This window comes from Nematolebias whitei, chromosome 20 (assembly GCF_014905685.2).
Source record: "Nematolebias whitei isolate Nwh7 chromosome 20, NemWhi1, whole genome shotgun sequence".
Taxonomy (NCBI): domain Eukaryota; kingdom Metazoa; phylum Chordata; class Actinopteri; order Cyprinodontiformes; family Rivulidae; genus Nematolebias; species Nematolebias whitei.
In genome coordinates, this window is record NC_056517.1 from 30,893,676 (window position 1) to 30,911,671 (window position 17,996).

At 39.3% G+C, this 17,996-nt stretch overlaps 1 protein-coding gene across 1 annotated transcript in view; it reads right to left on the reverse strand.

The window, feature by feature from the left end:
• Positions 1 to 17,996, reverse strand: part of LOC119426658 (solute carrier organic anion transporter family member 5A1) — a 47,735-nt gene that overhangs the window by 10,801 nt on the left and 18,938 nt on the right. The window contains exons 2-4 of the mRNA XM_037694238.1: positions 12,247 to 12,379; positions 11,918 to 12,138; positions 1,909 to 2,073 (exon numbers count right to left, since the gene is read on the reverse strand). Coding sequence (XP_037550166.1) covers positions 1,909 to 2,073; positions 11,918 to 12,138; positions 12,247 to 12,379 — 519 coding nt within the window. The remainder of the gene's footprint in view (positions 1 to 1,908; positions 2,074 to 11,917; positions 12,139 to 12,246; positions 12,380 to 17,996) is intronic.

Below are 17,996 nucleotides of genomic sequence, written 5' to 3' on the forward strand. Positions count from 1 at the left end.
TATTTTGATGGAATGGCCGATATCCGATATTTAACTTTATCGCTAATATTGGTCAATACCAATACCATGCTGATAAAATCGTGCATTTCTAGTTATATTTATACAAATACCTCTTTCAATAAAGTAATTCCCAAAACATAATTTCATTTTAATGATTTTCTCAGACTACTAGCCAATGATTAAACCATAGTCTACAAAAATATGAATTGCAGTCCAGTTTATGACCCCCCAATACTGTTCGATCCTTTTATAAATAGTAAAAAAATACAACCAAAGCTTTTAAAAGTATTCTTCCCATTATATTCTTTATTAGTCAAAAATAAAGCGCACAAACAGTTGAGAACACTAGTTTAATTAGGTAAAGTAATGCATGAATTAAATTTTGGTTATGAACTCGTTTGAATAGCAGTTCAGTTGAAATAAATACTTGTCAGTGTCTGCCTGTCGTCCATAAGTTTATTATTGGTTAGTTCAACTTCACAGCTTTTGCCGTTTAATTTATCTCAAAACATATATTTTTAAGAAGATTTTTTTATTTCATGTTACCAGAAAGTATGAAAACTATGCACACTTGTTTTACTGAGTCTTTATAATCATTTTTATTTGCTCAAGTTGCACTATGTGATGTTTTTTAATCATACTTAATATGCATGCATGCCCAAAAACATGCTGTCAGGCTGCCTTCAGGCCCAGGCCTCCCTTGCAAAAGAGATCTGTGATCTCATTAGGATTTGCCTGGATAAATAAAGGTTAACTAAATAAAATAAATAATAAAATATATGTTTACCAACTAATTCCTGCAGCAGAACTTCAGTTACTAAATGAGACAGTTAAATCAGTAAAGTTAGATAAAATAATAGAACCATGACATATTGATATATTATTTTTCTTCACTTTCCTTGGCAATGTTCTGTTAATGTACATTAAAATTTGGGGTTTTTAAATGGGAAATTCTGATGCTTAAAAGTTTAAACTTTGACCCTAAATGTAATCAGTGTTGGTAAAAAAAAATTAATAAATAAATCATACAGAAAACATCAGAGTCTGTCCTAGTTCACAAAAGAAGCACAGCCATCATCAGAAGCCCCCCCCCCCACCCCCCGTCTCCAACCATCATCACAATCAAGTGACCTGGCAGCGTTCAGGTAGCCATGGCGACCGCACCACCCGTTTGCTCTTACCCTTTGTATCCTGGCAACAGCAGGATGTATTGTGTATTTTTCTCTGTTTTGAAGCAGCCACGTTATCCAGGGAGGTACTCGGTCACACACACAAAAAAACGTGCTTTCAGAGCCATAATTATGTTTTCAATCACTTTTTACTGTAACAGTCCTGCTGGCAGATTAGTCGTATGTTAGCTACGCTGGTTCACACACAGCTGGGGGATTAGCTAGGTCTTTGTGCCCCATGCAAACTGTACGCAGTGAACAGACTGCAGACAGAACATGACTGTGTCTGTCACATTAATAAACACTTTACTAACAAAGTTTATCAGTAAATGAAATCCAGCGAGATTCAATGACTTATTGTTTCCTACAAGCAAGATAATCAATAAGAAGGCCGATATGAACACTAAACATCTGTGATGGCAATATTTACCATTTCTAATATTTGACATAGTCATATGATAATAATAACATAAAGTTCCTTTTTGTCTCCTTCTTAAGGAAATCCCCGGTACCATTCAGCCCATACCGCAGAACATCCTTCATCTCAGACTCCCACACATCCTTGATGGTGGCCCACAAGGGACCGTTCCTGTGCTCGCTCACAAGCAACTCAAACACAACACTGACGTAGCTGCACTGCAGTAACGTTTTGAAATTAAAAAAAGCTCTAAAAGACTAACGCATATGACATCAAACTAATAAAACCCTTAATTAAATGTTGTGATAATTTTAAATTTACCTGTGTATATGCTGGCAGTGGAGGCAGGGATGCCGAACTGAGACTCGATGAACTTGGGGATGAAGGTGATGAAGGCTGTGACGATGGCACACTCAGCTGTGTAGGACAAGCTGACAAACAGGAACGTCATGTTGCTGAGGATTCTCAGTGCAGCCTTGGGAAGGTCTGTGGGGAACAAGAGAAAACACCTTATTATATTATATATGGTCACTGTTTCATTAAACCCAGCCAGCCAGCTTATAATCTACACAAACACTTTAAAAACACTAAAACATATTATATTTATTCATCTAACCAACAACAACAATAAAAAAAAAAAAAAAACAAGAAACCTGAAAAGAAAAAGACGCATTTCCGACCTAAACAAAACTTCTATAATAATCCAATGAGTAAAAATAAAATACAGTATATAGCTTTAAAAAAAGAAAATAAAAATATTTCACATTCAAGCGATGCACTCAACCACGTCTCAGTCTGAGTAGGCACGTTTGTATTGTGCAAAAATTCACAATAAGTCTTGAACACACAAATGCTACGTGATGTTTACTTCAAATAATAGAAGATGCAAAAACAGTCTTTAATTTCCAGTCTCTGCTGAAACTCCCCCACAAACATTGGTTGCCTTTAGCTTTAGTCGAACTACACAAGGACATGTGTGTCCTTCATGCGTGCTTGGGGGTTGTGTCCATGTGCTGTGGACACACCGCTGCAGAATGCCCTTAATATTTGGTCACTAAAAAGTCTTCTGGTTGAACTGTACATTTCTGCTGCTGGGCAGAATAAACCAGCTTCAGCTTCTGCAATGACTAAACATTTATAGGGGTTTTGTTTTGCTTTTAGAAATGAAGACTCTAAGAGCCTGAGGAAAACAAACGATTATTACCAATTGATTGATTATTTTCCAAATCTATTTAACAACTAATGTTAGCTTATAACAATAAAACCCTTCATGTACAATTTCCTAAAGGAACTATGAATTATTGAGCAATAATATCTATTTTCCATGTTTAATGTGTGTCCAAGAATTGTCTAGGAAAACGTATGTCATCAAGAGCAATGGCAAATATATTAAAGATGTTCTGATGCATGCTAAATAATCCAGGTGGAAGATGTCCACGAGAAGATGTAAAAGATGGCCAGTTGGATTTCTTTAACTGCGAGGTCTGAGTTTCTGATGGAGAACATTTGGAAACTAAAGTGTATTGCAAACCCACTCACAGAGACCAGTATTTGCAGTTTGACTCCCATCACCCTCTGGAGCATGAGTCAGAGTCATCAGGACTCTGTACCTGGGCCCAAAACCTGGCCCGGTCCAAATTCGTGCTGGGCCAGGCCATGATAATGTGCTGGATGGGCGGGCCAGGTCGGTATTGGGCTTTTGATTGTGTCAGCAGACGCGCGCGGCTGGCAAACCAATGTAATGGCAATATGGCTTGTCATATAATTCAACTATATGGCAAAATGGTTTGTCATACAATCACCAGCCGCACACGGCCATTTGACCGTGAACTGACTGGCCTTGAAAGAGGTAAAATAAAGTTCAGTTAAGCTTTAGATGGGACTATACTATATATACTATACTATAGGAAACGATCCATCACCCAAATGGACGCACTCAGCGGACGCACACGGCCAACGACCCAAACAGGTGAGATCCCAAAATATCCGACATGTCAGAGCAGGGTCCGTGTCTGAATAATGCAGAATGCAGGCCGAAGCAGGGATTTAATGCGCTTTGACGAACATGAAAGGACAAACACCCCCTCAGCTCTGAACTTCTGCCCCTTTTATTCAGCTGCGCGCATCCGCCAACCGCTAATAACTATATAAGCAGTCAAAGCTTAACTAAAAATGTCTACGTTTTTTCGGGTTCAGACCTGCAATTACTGTTAATTCGTCAGGTTGGGTGGGGTTCGGAAATTATGTCTACAGGCTGGGGCTGGGTCAGGTCTGATTTTTCTGGGCCCGAATGCAACTCTACTCTGTACCACGGAGCAGACAGCGTCCCCACTAACTCAGGAGCCAGGCAGAAGGAGAAATCCCACACAAGACAGGTTCTGGAGCAATGTGGATATCCTAACTGGGCCTTCCTGAAAGCAGAGACCCAAACCCCAAACAGGACTCCAGCCAGCCATCAGGTGAAAAGGAGGAACCCAGACCAGTGGTCATTCCATATGTTGCAGGAGTTTCAGAGAAACTGAGACATTTATTTTCTAAACATAACGTCCCAGTGGCTTTTAAACCCCAAAATACATTATGGCAAAAAATGGTCCATAGATCCAGTCCCCCGGCACAAACATAGTAATATTGTGTATGCTGTTCAGTGTCAGGAGGGCTGTGATCAGTCTTACATCGGGGAAACTAAACATCCACTGGCCAAAAGGATGGACCAGCACAGAAGATCAATATTATCAGGCCAGGACTCTGTGGTCCACACTCATCTGTATCCTTGATAGAGAGGAATGTTGGTTTGAGGGAAGAGTGAAGGAAGCCATCTTTGTGAACTCGCCCATTATTAAACGAGGCAGGGACTTCCATGTCCAACTGTCCCCCTCTTACAATGCTGTTGTTGCTAGTATCACTCAGCCCTCTGTGACTAGCAAGCAGCCATCAGGGCACTAACAATTAATTGTTATCTTTGCATGTGAACAACTAGTTTTGGCTGTCGCCAGCAAACTGGTTGATCCACTCAGAAAAGGTGCTGCTTATGACTGTGTTTATTGCAGCTCCTCAGACTGAAGAAGTCTTTTGGATAAAAGACAAAATGTTTGAACAAAGAAGAATCCATACAGAGGACCTGACTCAACCTTGTTAGAGTTCTAGTAAATGTGCTTTTCTCCTTTTTATCTGCACTGGAGCATGCAAGGCTGCATAATTCTGTCAACACTAATACAAAAAAAAATCTTGATTCTACATTGATAGTAACATTTTATAAATTCTAAGTGCCACGTGAACCTATTCTTAAGTTTTCGACATATTAGATTGTAAAATAAGAAAATGTGAAGTAATTCTTTTTTTTTTTAAGTGAAGGTTTTTATTTTGGTGTTTGATTCAAGCATTCACTGCTTTTTAATTGAAGCCATCAGTGAAATGTTCCCTGGGTCACTGGCTGCAAAACAATCAATGCACTTCAACCCAAAGTTTTTATTAAAACCTAAGTCCACAGGACTTGTAAAAATAAATCAAACTTCATCCTGAAAGTCTTGTAATAAAACACAGGCTTATTTTTCTTGCTAGTAATGCTGATTTATTTGGTCTTAACCATTATTTCTTTATGCATTTATAAAGAAAAAGCAGCCATGGTTGTCTGCTACAAGATCACAACCTTCAGCTAATATCAGACTGCAGCTCCTTTCTTGTAAAACTCTAAAGAAGTAGCACATTATGCTTAAAACTGAGAAAAGTGACGTCAACATAGTTGAGCTTTGAGGTCAGCTAATATTCTACTGATGAAATCATTTCACATTATGAGACACGGTCAACACAAAAGGTCATAGGTTTGCCTTTAAATTTCCCTGCCTAGGAAATAAAGTCAGTGACGCGTACGAACTCTTCCACGGTGACAGGTTTATGATTTCATGCATCATTTGACAGAAAGAGGTTCTTTACAGTCCACAATGTGTCTCACATTCAAGCTAAATTTCTCCTGTAGTTCAGCACGAGTCGTCGTAGAGTACACACAGCAAACAATCAGCTTATGCTACTATTACAAGTCCAGTAGGTTCAACTATTTACCATTATTAGAACCTTTATTATAGAGATGTCAGAGCTGAAGTGATTCATGTCTGTCATTTAATAATAAAAGTAATACTTAAAACAAATTTGAACTTGTGATCTGAGAGAAGTCTCACCAAAAGTGAGAGAAAACATTATAGCTTTGCAGTCATGAAACAATGACAAACAAAGTGGCTTTTTATTACCTTTCATTATAGATATTATTAAGAAGCTGAGCAGTCTGCGTGCATAACATCACTGCTTTGATTAGGGAACGGGCCTCCCTGCACTAATACAACTATCTTATCTGCACTAATTTAACTATCTTATTTGTTTGGAGACATCAAAAGCATCTGTCAACATGATTCTTGTTCAAAATGGGAATAAAACACAGGAAATAATTGTTTCATTCCTGGAAGTCCTGGTGTAATCTTGTCCGAACAGATGGTCAAATCCTGCTGACATCTACAGCAGCTGCTTTCTCATTCAGGCAAATCTCAGACCCATAAAAGTCTCCAAACTTTATTTTTTGTTAGAAATTGATTCATGACTCAAAGGGCTTGATCCACCAGGTTTTCCAATTATGAATTTTTTGCTGTACTGCGCAAGAATTATTAAAATCAGCATGTTTAAGAATGTTATTATTTTCTGTAAATTCAGCAAGGCTATAAATTAACAGTAACTTCGCAAGAAGTTGATCCACATGAAGACTTTTAAGATAAAACCTACAATCACTCTTATCACAATATTGTACAGCAATCTTTGACTTCTTATTGATATAATGCACACCTTTACACCTGCATAAAGTACAGCTACTAAAACAAAGACTTGTGCCTAAATCATCAAACTGAGAGCTTAAGACGGATGCCTCTGCTCTCCCTCCCCGTTCTCCTCTTCCTCCTGCTTTTGCTCTCTGTGTGTCTTGGAGCTCCTGGTGCACATCTCCCAAAAGAAACAATACTATTATGGATCTGGTGAGCTGGACTTTCAACGCAATTGACAAAATCTTTTCAACAAAACGACAGGGTCCTGGAAAACTCTCTTGTCCGGCTGAGACTCACGCTGCGGGGTACATCAGAGATCCGTGGGGAGTTTGGCAGCTGATGTGTCTGTCAGTTCTGTCTCAGGAGGACGCCAAAGACATTTATAGAATTGGATTTATGATAGCATGGTTTCTGCTCTTTGGCATTGGCAAGGCTCTGTTTTATCAACCTTTGAAAAAGACTTCAGCAGCAGTTTTGGGCATGACAAAGCTTCAATATGAAGGTCTGGTGTGTGCTATGAGGACTCAAAATCAGCTGATTTACGAGCTAAACCATAAAATGGAGGCAATTTGTGAGAATCACAGGCCACCTGCGGCGTCTAGGACTCGCCAGCATGTTGGGATCGACCTTAAAGAAGGCTCATAACACAGATCAGTGGTGTGGAATACCCATATATCTGGCCATTTTGGATCGGGAAAGTTCCAGCAGGACTCAAGGCTGACAAGAAAAAACAGTGTCTGAAGAAAATCAACAATTGTGGCTTATCTGAATCCGACTCCCCCGTTTGGCCTTGGATACGAGCCAACTATCAAATTTTTCCTGGGACATGGATAACTAGGGAAAAAGCTTTGTCTATTGCAACACCCCGAGAACTTCTGTGCAGGCTTATCAGAACTGCCGGTTGAACAACATCAGGACTGTGGCCTATCTGGAAGTGCTTCATGGACAAATCTCAACATCTTGATGTCAAATGCATATGTAATGTGTTTATAAATGTGCTTTCTGGTAGAGTTTTTTGATGTCTCAAATTGTGTCCAGATAGAACAAGGTGTGAAGAGATCTTTTTTTGTAATACCACTATCCACCCTCATGGCCTTTTCCCCTTTTCTATCTATAAGTATTCTGTTAAAGAACAAGGGGCTGTGCTATTATAGCAGCAGCAACGTGCACTCTGCCCATCTTTCGGACGACTGTACAAACATAATTTCACTGTATCCCAGTACAATGATAATAAAGTTTATTTTGAATCCAATTATGCCAAGATGTACCTGCACCCTAGATTCTGCAAGTACCCTGCAGAAGAGTGCGCCAAGCATACAGATCTTATACAGCAAGTATGGTGACAAAAAGAAAATCAGATGTTGCTGTCTCACAACATTATAAAAACGATATCTAATGAAATGTGTAAAAAATAAACAAAACAACTTCAATAAATATGTGAGTGAGTTTGATGTTACAGAGTGAGGAATTTAGAAATGTGTGAAAGAGCAGGCTAAAAAGGGTTGAGAAGCTGGGAGGGTGCAGTAAGTGTATTTTTAGAGGGTTGGGACACCCTTGGTGTTGTGGATTGTTCTCTATACCTGAGGCTACGATCTCTAGAAAAGGCTCAATATCTGAGCTTTTTCCTTTTCCTTTTGGAAATGCCACATAACTTGCTTTCTCAGCACAAATAAAAAGGGCACAGAAAGACGGACCAAAACAAAACAAGCAGATGAAACACACTTACCTCTTTTCACCCTTTTCAAGACATAACAATCTAAGGCAACCTGATATTCAACCTTTATTTATACAGATATGAATATAAACACTAAACAGTGTTAATCTCTAGTCTGATATTTATTTATCCATTTGTTTAATCTCAAACTGATAGTCAAGTCAAAATCAAACTGATACTGAATGACAGCTAAATTAAAGCAAAGTTGTTTTGAAATAAAACGTGTCAGCAGTTTTCCCTTCCATTAAAAGGCACCAAGGCACCCCTACTGAATAAAGTCTTCCTGTTAGTGATCTACAGTTGATCATGAAGCACAAAGATTCATTACAGAGTGCAAACCTCTCACTCACAGCTGTGCTTTGTACTGTCAGGTTAACTGGCCATCAGTGTCCACACAGATTTTTCAGTATTGGTATAATTTCATTTACAAAACCATCCTTGGCTTTCTGCCAACATATTTATCCTCCAGTATGTCACATAAGTCCTTCATTACCATAGCCATCCCCTCAGTTTGTGCAGAGTCAGAAAAGACTATTTCCAATTCTGCTCTTTGTCTTAGAACAAATTAAACATAACCTGAACTTCCCAGCTTGAGTCCACTGAAGAGTTTTTAGTTTAGTTTGAGAAAAACGCTAATTGGAAACATCAAAGTCCATGCTCAATAATCCAGGTAAAAAAATCCAACAAATTTCAGTCAGATCATCTGGACAGTTCCTTTTTATTTTTTTATTTTGTTGAGACTTTTCGTCCTTCGTCAGTCCGAGGAGCCACAAACAAACTCAGTCCCACAAGCAGCACACTCCTATAGTGGACCAGCCAGTTTTCTGGTGATAAAAAGATCTCTGTGGCCCGCCCTCTCCCCCACTGATTCCTTGGAGGCAGCCATAGACATAGTGGTTCAAAACTTTGAACCACTGGGAGAGAGTGGGCCCCAGAAACCATCTTATCACTAGCAAACTGGTTGGGCCACTATGGGAGTGTGCTGCTTGTGGGACTGAGTTTGTTTGTGGCTCCTCGGATTCATGAAGTCCTTTGGATGAAGGACGAAACGTCTCAACAACAACAAAAAAAAAAAAACACCCAGATGACTTGACTAATGGCAGCACGGTGGCACAATTGGTAGAGCTGCTGCCTCTCAGCGAGCAGGTCCCTGGTTCAAATCCCTGTCCGGGGGCCTTTCTGGGTGGAGTTTGCATGTTCTCTCCATACATGTGTGGGTTTTCTCCAGGTGCTCCGGTTTCCTCCCACAGACCAAAAACATGCATGTTAGGCTGATTGGTAACTCTAAATTGTCCCTAGGTGTGAGTGAGAGAACGGATGGATGTTTGTCTCATTTGTCTCTATGTGTCCCTGTGATGGACTTGCGACCTGTCCAGGGTGTACCCCGCCCCTCGTACAGTGATTGCTGGACATTGGCACCGACGAACCCCGTGAACCAAAATGGAAGAAGCGAGTAAAAGATAATGGATGGATGGACCTGACTGAACTTTGTTGGATTTTTTTACATGGATTATTGAGCATGGACTTTGATATTTTGAACCACTTTGACTATCCTGCTTTTATTTGATTTTGTATGTTTGAAACAGTCTCACTTGTGTCTCCATAAAGTACGAACAAAGGTAAAATATTCAATTAAAAATTAAATATGATAACCTTGACAACTGGTTATTTATCATAGATCCAAAAGCTAAAGAAAACCTTAACTTTAGGATCTATGATAAATAGATGAAATTAATTAAATGAATGAAATACGTTCACCTGCAAGATAAACACAAACTTTAGTTGTGTGTTCAGAACCAGAAAAGCTTGAACATGACAACTCGTATGGAAGTCTAGAGTCAAATAGTAGATGCTCAATCGAGCGTAGTAATATACCAGCTGAAAAGACTGCCTCTGCATTCCTAATCCTGTGAGGTAATTAATCACTTACGGGGATGTGGTTATGATGCACTGTGTCAGCAATCATTTTCCCATGCCTTTGAACCTTTCAAGGAAAACTGCTTTCTCACAGCTGCAGACCAAAGGTCTGGAACATTCCACAATCAAATGTGTGTCCCTCTGACGTGCAGTACTGAAAACGTTTGGTGTTAGCATTTTTCAGTGTGCGCTTGTGATAGGAAAAGCCAAAAAAAATAAAAATAAATACATTGTGAAAGCAGCTACTTTTCAGCAGCGTATCTTTCACAGAAAATGCTGAATTTGTGCAACAGACAAACAAGCACACCTCAACAAAAGGACATGTTCTGTACTGAAATACATTCAGGATCCGTGCATTGAAGAGGCCGAGTCTGCAAAATTGGCCGTAGTTTCCACAGCAGCCTAAAACATCCTGCTGAGACAAATAAAACAACAGCTGAGCGAGCAGCGATCTGACGAAGCTGTAATGCATTCACACCATGTGCATCTCCAAGACAAAGCCCTGTTTTGACTGCCCCGGTTGTGCGCATAAGCATTCATTTGAGTGTGTGGAGCCACACTAAATGCACGTTTGAATTTGCACGGAATGAAGTGTGCGATGGGAAAACAAGAAAGCTGCTGTTTAGCTGTGCTATGCAGTCCATCTACTCCTGTGCGTGGAAATGTGACTGAGGTCCCCAGAGAGCTAATTTAAAAGAGAACGATGAGCAAAAGCGAGACGAGAGAAAACTGGGAAATACCAAAGCAGGAGAGAGCTCATCAGGGGAAAACCAGGAGATTCCTGGAATATCATACTCGGATAAGACATAAAAATGTTCTAGCAGCAATGCAAAAATGTGTCTTTTTAATATAAATTTACTCACACCAATACACGTCATTTGTGTTTATACACTCATCCATCATCAATTGTGTCTTTACAGGAGATCTGTAAAGATTCTGTTCCTGGATGAGGTGGCTAATCCCCAATATTAAGTGGATTATACCCTGTTAGTACATCAATGGCTCACATTTGCTTTATGCAAGACACTTATTTCTAGGGATGCACGATATTATTGGCATGGTATCTGTATCGGACGATATTGGCGTTAAAGTTCAATACCAGACATCGGCCATTCCATTAAAATAACACCGATATAAAAGGCGCCGTTTTTGTATGGGATGCCTGCAGCGGCTGCGCAACGTGATGACGTCATGCACGCCTACCTGATCTGATCAGAGCGGAGAGGAAGAAGTCAAAATGTCGGCAGTGTGGAAGTTTGTTTTTGTTCGTGAGGATATCGGATTACAAAGATTTATGGACTACGTTGAGCCTCGCTACATCGTCCCCAGTCGAAGATATATTTTCAACGTAGCCTTACTCGAGCTACAAGCCGTCATTTCCGACGTCATTGAGAAGCTAATAACCGATAGCACTTGGGTGAATTCTACCAGACATTGGACGTCGTGTTAGCCCCGTTAGCATGATTAGTCTTACGGCACAATGAATGGACAAAAACTTTGAACTTAAAAAGGCTGTTCTTCATGCACAAGAGTGCAGAGGATCCCACATTGCAGCTAGAAACCCAGAATAAGCCTCCACAAGTGAGAGAGCATCGCAGGGGACTAATGCTAATAAATAATATTTAACACTTTTCATTTAATATAAGTTAAAGTGCTATGCATATGTCTGTTACTGAATAAATGTCACCAGCTCTTACAGCTGTTACACAATTTTTGTAGCAAATAAGCCTAAATAAGAGGGCTATGTTCTGACAAATTAAATTAAATAAAATATCGGTATCAGTTATCGGCCAAATAAGTTTTAACATATCGGCATATCGGATATCGGCCAAAAATCCAATATCGTGCATCCCTAGTTATTTCACATCAGAATCCAGAAGTGAAATCATTCTTTTCTCACCTTTGATATCCTTCCCAAAACCCATGGAGGAGGACACACTTTGGCCTTTGCTACTCGACTTTTCCTTCATCGCATCATCATCGCTGGACACATCGCCCGGTGAGCCCATCTTTTTCTTCCTTTTCCTCTTCTTGTGTCGCGGGGGCAGCTTTTTGGGGAAGGCAAACATGGGGAAAATAACCAAAAGCATGGCGATGGCACACAGCAGGAAGCCACTCCACCTAAAAGAAGAAAATTAAACAAAACCAGAATTGAGTTGTAAGGAAATGATCAAAACAGGGAGCGGACATATGGAAACAGGGGGTATTCAGGTGTGCGTGCATAATTACCAGTTGCCAACGAAACGAGGGTCATTCTGGTCGATGTTCACAACAGTTTTGGGGTCAACGTAGAACCCAATAAGCACACCTCCCAGCAGGTAGCCAGCAGCAGGTCCCAAGGCTCCCATTACATACATAATGGCTAAAAGAAACAAACAAAAATCAATCAGAAACATTCATATAAACTTTTCAAACTGCCAGTACTTTATATATTAGCCGATATTTTAAGGTTTTCGTGAATGTAAAGTTCTGATTATGTATATCCCATAAGGACTACTTTAGCACCTACAACTTTGTCCACTTTCCTTATTAGTGCTCTTATGACCCTCTGTTCCATGTGTATGTTTGCATCAGACCTTCGGGAGCTGTTCATTATCTCCGATTCCTCATTCCCCTTATTCAATGCATGTGTTCTGTGAGCAGTGGGAACTCTCCACCACCCCTGAGGTTATTCCTCACAGCTTTTGAAGTGTCTGGGATAATTGACCTGGAAGCTCGCAAGCTCTCACCTGAGCGTGTACCAGCAAAGCGCAATGCAATTCCAGGTGAAATATTAACCCTCTGGGGTCTCAAATCATCACCAAGGAGAGGCAAATGCACCATCACTGAGCCACAGGGAGACGGAAAACTCATTAAATTTAGATAACCTTAGTTGGACATGTGGAAAACTCTCGAGCGGACGTCCAGCAGGGAGGCCAGTCAAAGCCATTTACAAGTCGGAATCAGGGGCAAACTTTCTATAATTACAAAATGGAACATTCTTGAAATTTGGGAACGTGTGTGTGCTTTGTGCAAACTTGCAAAAGCAGTGGATTAGCACTTTCTGATTATTGCATGTTTGTGTGTACGCATATGCTTTAACATGTTTGTGAGTGTGAAATTCTCCCCCACACACAAACACTCGTTATATTTTCTCTTAGAAAACAGCAAGAAAACAAATGCTGCTGCTCTCACCTCCTACATTTACACACACCCCAACATGCTTCTGTAGCTCAATTTGTTTTGAAGGTTGTTTTCTTGCATGACGGCACTAAACCCCATCAGCAGCGTGTGTGTCAGCGTGCTGGTATTTGAGGTCTCTGTTTAGCTGCAGAGGCACAGGTGTATTGTTGTGTGTTCAAACCAGAACTCAAATGTCTAATCTCTCCTGAGACCAGAGGAACATATCTTCTGAGCCAGATTACATAAGAACTACATTCATACACACGTTTTGTTCCAGCCAGTAAGTTTACTTTAGCTTGAAATGGAAGCTCTCCTCTGTCAGACCGAATCTTATGATAAAACGATAGTTCAGACCTTTTATAGTAAGGTTCTGTGGAAATTAATATCTTACCCATTCTTGATTTTTTTTTAAAACAAACTCAGTTTAGAGAAACAGTTTAATTTGATTGGCTTGAGCTAACTCCGTCCCTAAAACAGTACATCAGTTCATGCAAATACCCAGAGTATTTTAAATGTCTTTACGAAGTCTCAGATGACCATAACCAGAGACTTTAATGGGTTTTCTGCAAGGGCAAATAGCGGCAGCAGTAGCTTACTGCAGCACTTCTGGTGCAGCTTGGAGCACATTTGACATGAACATAATATTTCTGCAGGAATAACAATGTAATTAGGCATCGATAGTACGCCTGTCACGATAACAAATTTTGTTGGACGATTAATTGTCTCAGATATTATTGCGATAAACGATAATACTGTTTGAAATTTGACAATAATTAGTAATTATTGCCAAATTTAAGAAGAAATGTTTGTTAATTTGTTTTGTGTGTAGTACTTTTTTTGACCACCGGATGGCACTATAAGACTCTTTGAACCGAAAGATGGATAGTGAGGGAGCGAGCAGCGTGTCGCTAAGAAAAATGGGAGCGAGGCCCCTTGACGTGACGTGGGCTGTCTCTCCTTCCTTTCTTCGGTTCTCAAAATGGCAGACGCTCGGTGTGGTTTGAGCTCTTTAGCAGAGACTTTTTGAAATCTGGAGCTTCGACAAGATGGAGTGTTTTTACCCGAAGTCGGTTAGCTCATAGCTTAGCTTCTCAGCTTAGCTGCTTTTAACAATACAAAAACGCAATTTTGGATCGTTAAAATGGATTGTAAAGAGAAAAGAGAAAGGGAGGGGTCAGTGAAGAGCACTGGAGTTGAGTCTTTTGTCATCCAGTGTCTTCAGTGGAAAGAGAGAGAAGGGAAGAAACGATAAAGCCGATAAATGACAATGAGGTCAAAAATTTTCATTTACCATGTTATTAATTGATTTGTGGTTTATCGCGACAGGCCTAATTGATATTAGCGCAAAAGTAAAAATAGCTCTTTATCTAGCTCAGGCTAGCAGTTAGCTCAGTTATGTATACAGAATTAAATGGTTTCAAACAGGTTCTTCAAAAAAGTATATACATTTTTTTTTATATATATTTTTACAAAACCCCTTTGGAAAATATCTGAACATTCTCTTTAAGCACTTTTAATAATAGCATGCATCTATGTCTAGTTTTAATTCAACACAGGTTACAGGTCATTCATTCATTTTTTGAAGTGGATTACAAAGCCAAAAGCAACAGAAATATCCCAACAACATCATAAATTCTTATTGAATCTTAACGAAGACACTTGTTCCTTGTACAAAGCTCCAAGGAGAAAAAACGAGACCTGTAAACAACAAAACATCCTGCAACAAAACCTAAATCAGCACAAAACAGAGGATCACATTTAGATTTGTGTAATGAAAAACAACAATGAAGTTACGAGGTTGAAGTTCTACACATGTAAAGCCTATAAAAAAATTTAAAAAAGGAAAGAATGGAATAGATGCCTAAAATATACATTTCAGTTTAATTCCCACAAAATCTACATGTTAAAAGTAAAATAGCTTCAACACAAAAGAAAAGAAAAATTTATCAATTCCTCAGTCATTTCCTGTCGCTTTCACCATTTCCCTGGCATATTTTATATCATGTTTTTAACTCCTTTCTCTGTGTCATTTCTCATATCCTGCTGCCTGGAGAGTTAATTCACCACAGTGGTGAAAGCATTCACCAAGAAACAGGATATTACCCCCCAGAGACAATAAACAATAAATTGTAGCTGGAAAGGACACCAAAAGATCTTGTGTTAACTCAATCTTAAAATAAAAAAACATTTCACAAAACTTAAGCAATGATTATGAAACTGAATGTGTTTAAATATGTCTGACTGTGAAGGCACACATTGTTTTTTTCAACTACAAGAACTGCAGAATAAAACCTGATCAGGGAAAGAAATTATAACTAAAGATTAATTATGTGTTCAAATTAGGTTGCAAGTTGCTATTAATCAGGAAATGAGTTTCAAACGTATCCATGTTAGCAAAACTGACATGGTATTCAATAGGAATACACAATATTATCGGCATGTATCGGTATCGGACAATATTAGCGATAAAGTTAAATATCGGACATCGGCCATTCCATCAAAATAACTCACTAATATAAAATGTGTTGTTTCAGCACAACGTTATGACGCAACGTGTGCCATTGAGTTTAGATTTGTGAAAATTTACAAATTTGTACTGTTCGAGTGTTGTCATTGAGTTAGAGAGTAAATGTCATCAATAAATTTGACATTAAACATAATCCAAGTTGAAGTGTTGCATAATTTTCAGCTCCTTTTTGGCACCTGAATTTGGTCGCAGGACAAACTGACAAAGACCATGCAGAATAATGTAGTATTTTAATTCCACAGCAGAGAAAGCTATGTAGACTCTGTAAGTAGGTCTAGGGGGAAAAATATTGGTATTGGTATCGGCCAAATAAATTTTAACATATCAGCATATCGGATATCGGACAAAAATCTAATATTGTGCATCCATAGCATTCAAGGTTTAATATGATGCAAAAATACTAAAAACCAATATATATATATATGTATATATTTTTAATGGTAAATGTTTAAAATTTGGAGTTTAGAAAAACAGATTCAATAAATAAATATTTCCATGGACAGTTATTTAGGTCCTGGTTGGAAATAAAAAGACAAGTCAAATCTGTAAACTGTAACTTGGAGCTAAAAAATTGAGACTAGAACTATTCACAAATCATGGAAAAGTGGGCAACCATTAGACCTTTCTTTTGCTTCACATATAAAACATAATTTTAGCACATTCTGGCTGGAGTTTGATACACCACCTGCTTGTACCCAATCACCAGGCACAGGTTAACCACCACGTATGGTCCTTTGGTTGCCCTCCAAACCCCATCCTCCAGGAATGGCCATCTTTCATGACCCTCAGGTGATTGTGTAACTCCGTCCTGCTGCTCTATCCATCATTTTAACGCCACTCTGCTCCATCGGAGGACAAAACGGGGTCATAAACTGTGCCCTACACATTGCTTTACCCTGCCCTCTTAGCATGGAGAGAGGGGTCAGCTTAGGAGCAGGTAGTGGAAGGAATTTGAGGGCCAAATCCAGTCTGAAGGATGGCCAGGGCAGAGCCACCGGATTGGAGAATATGCTGGCACAGCAGCAGTGCTACATGCAAACTCAACAAACATGGCTGTGGGTGACAGATGTCACAAGCCTGCAGGAGGTGCATGCCAATGAAGATTGCATGGTGCCCATAGGATCACCTAAATTATACAAAAGACCTTCAACCAGCAGCACCTGAAGGACAAAACAAGGACTGCTTTCATTGCTTTCTACATGTTTGAACGTAACGGTTTAAGTTTTCAATACAGTTATCAGCTTTTTGCTCTTGTCTTACGTGAAGACAGCATCGAAACCATATTGACAGTGCATTATTTAGACCTTCAAGGAAGACATAAATTATTTGGAAAAAGTATACACACACTTCGACATCAAGAAGCACAAATATATTAGTACTAGTATAAGTACACTAGTAGTGTATTAGTTGTACTCTGCAACTTCATTATCAGATTTTTCCTTTTATATTCAAGACAAAATCCTACTTGCATGCACATGTCTAAGTAGTAAGTGAAATGCAAATGCAACAAATGTCAAATTTAAAAAATAATAAAACATAAGGGCAAGGTTTGTAAGTATTACAGTGTAACCTCATTGTGATGGGTGATTGTGTCAAAAATGACAATCATCTAAAACGAGATAAAGAAATAAGGGTTTTGTTGTTTTTTGAAGGAAAGATGGTAAATCGGGAATCAGTTAAAGAAGGAAACAAAGATTTGATTAGAAGAAACAAAACATATGTGAAGATAAAGAAACAGTAGAAGAGCTTTAGTCTGTGGTGACTGATCCTGCTGTGTAACAGAGTGATAAAGCTTGCTCAGCAGCATCCCTCTTACATCTAACCTTCAGGGACCAACACTGCCCTGTTGTCTCTGCTTTGCCTCCTCTGCACTCTGTAAGTGCTCTGCTTCTACCAAGAGCAGCATGACTCACCCCGAGATTGTAGGAATGAATGACAACCAGAGACGAAACACAAGAATGAGCTAAAGGAGTTGGTATTCTCACAGTAGCTGCTGTTGCTATTTATGTTGTTTTAGCAGGCCTTTGTGGTCATCAAGGCACCTTGTTGTTTCCAGTCATCTTGACTGAGAATGCTATTTCACACTACATAACCATAAAATCACATCCTTTGACCCCAGTTCCATAACCTATGCTGGACTTTCTTTTTCCTTCAAAGATGAAACTCAGCCAGAATAAAGCAACAAATCCATATGTCAAATGCATCTAATGCAACTAACAAATCAACTGGTGGCTGCAAAAATCAGCATAAATGCACTTGTTTTATTAACGTGATAAAAGAAGAAACAGGC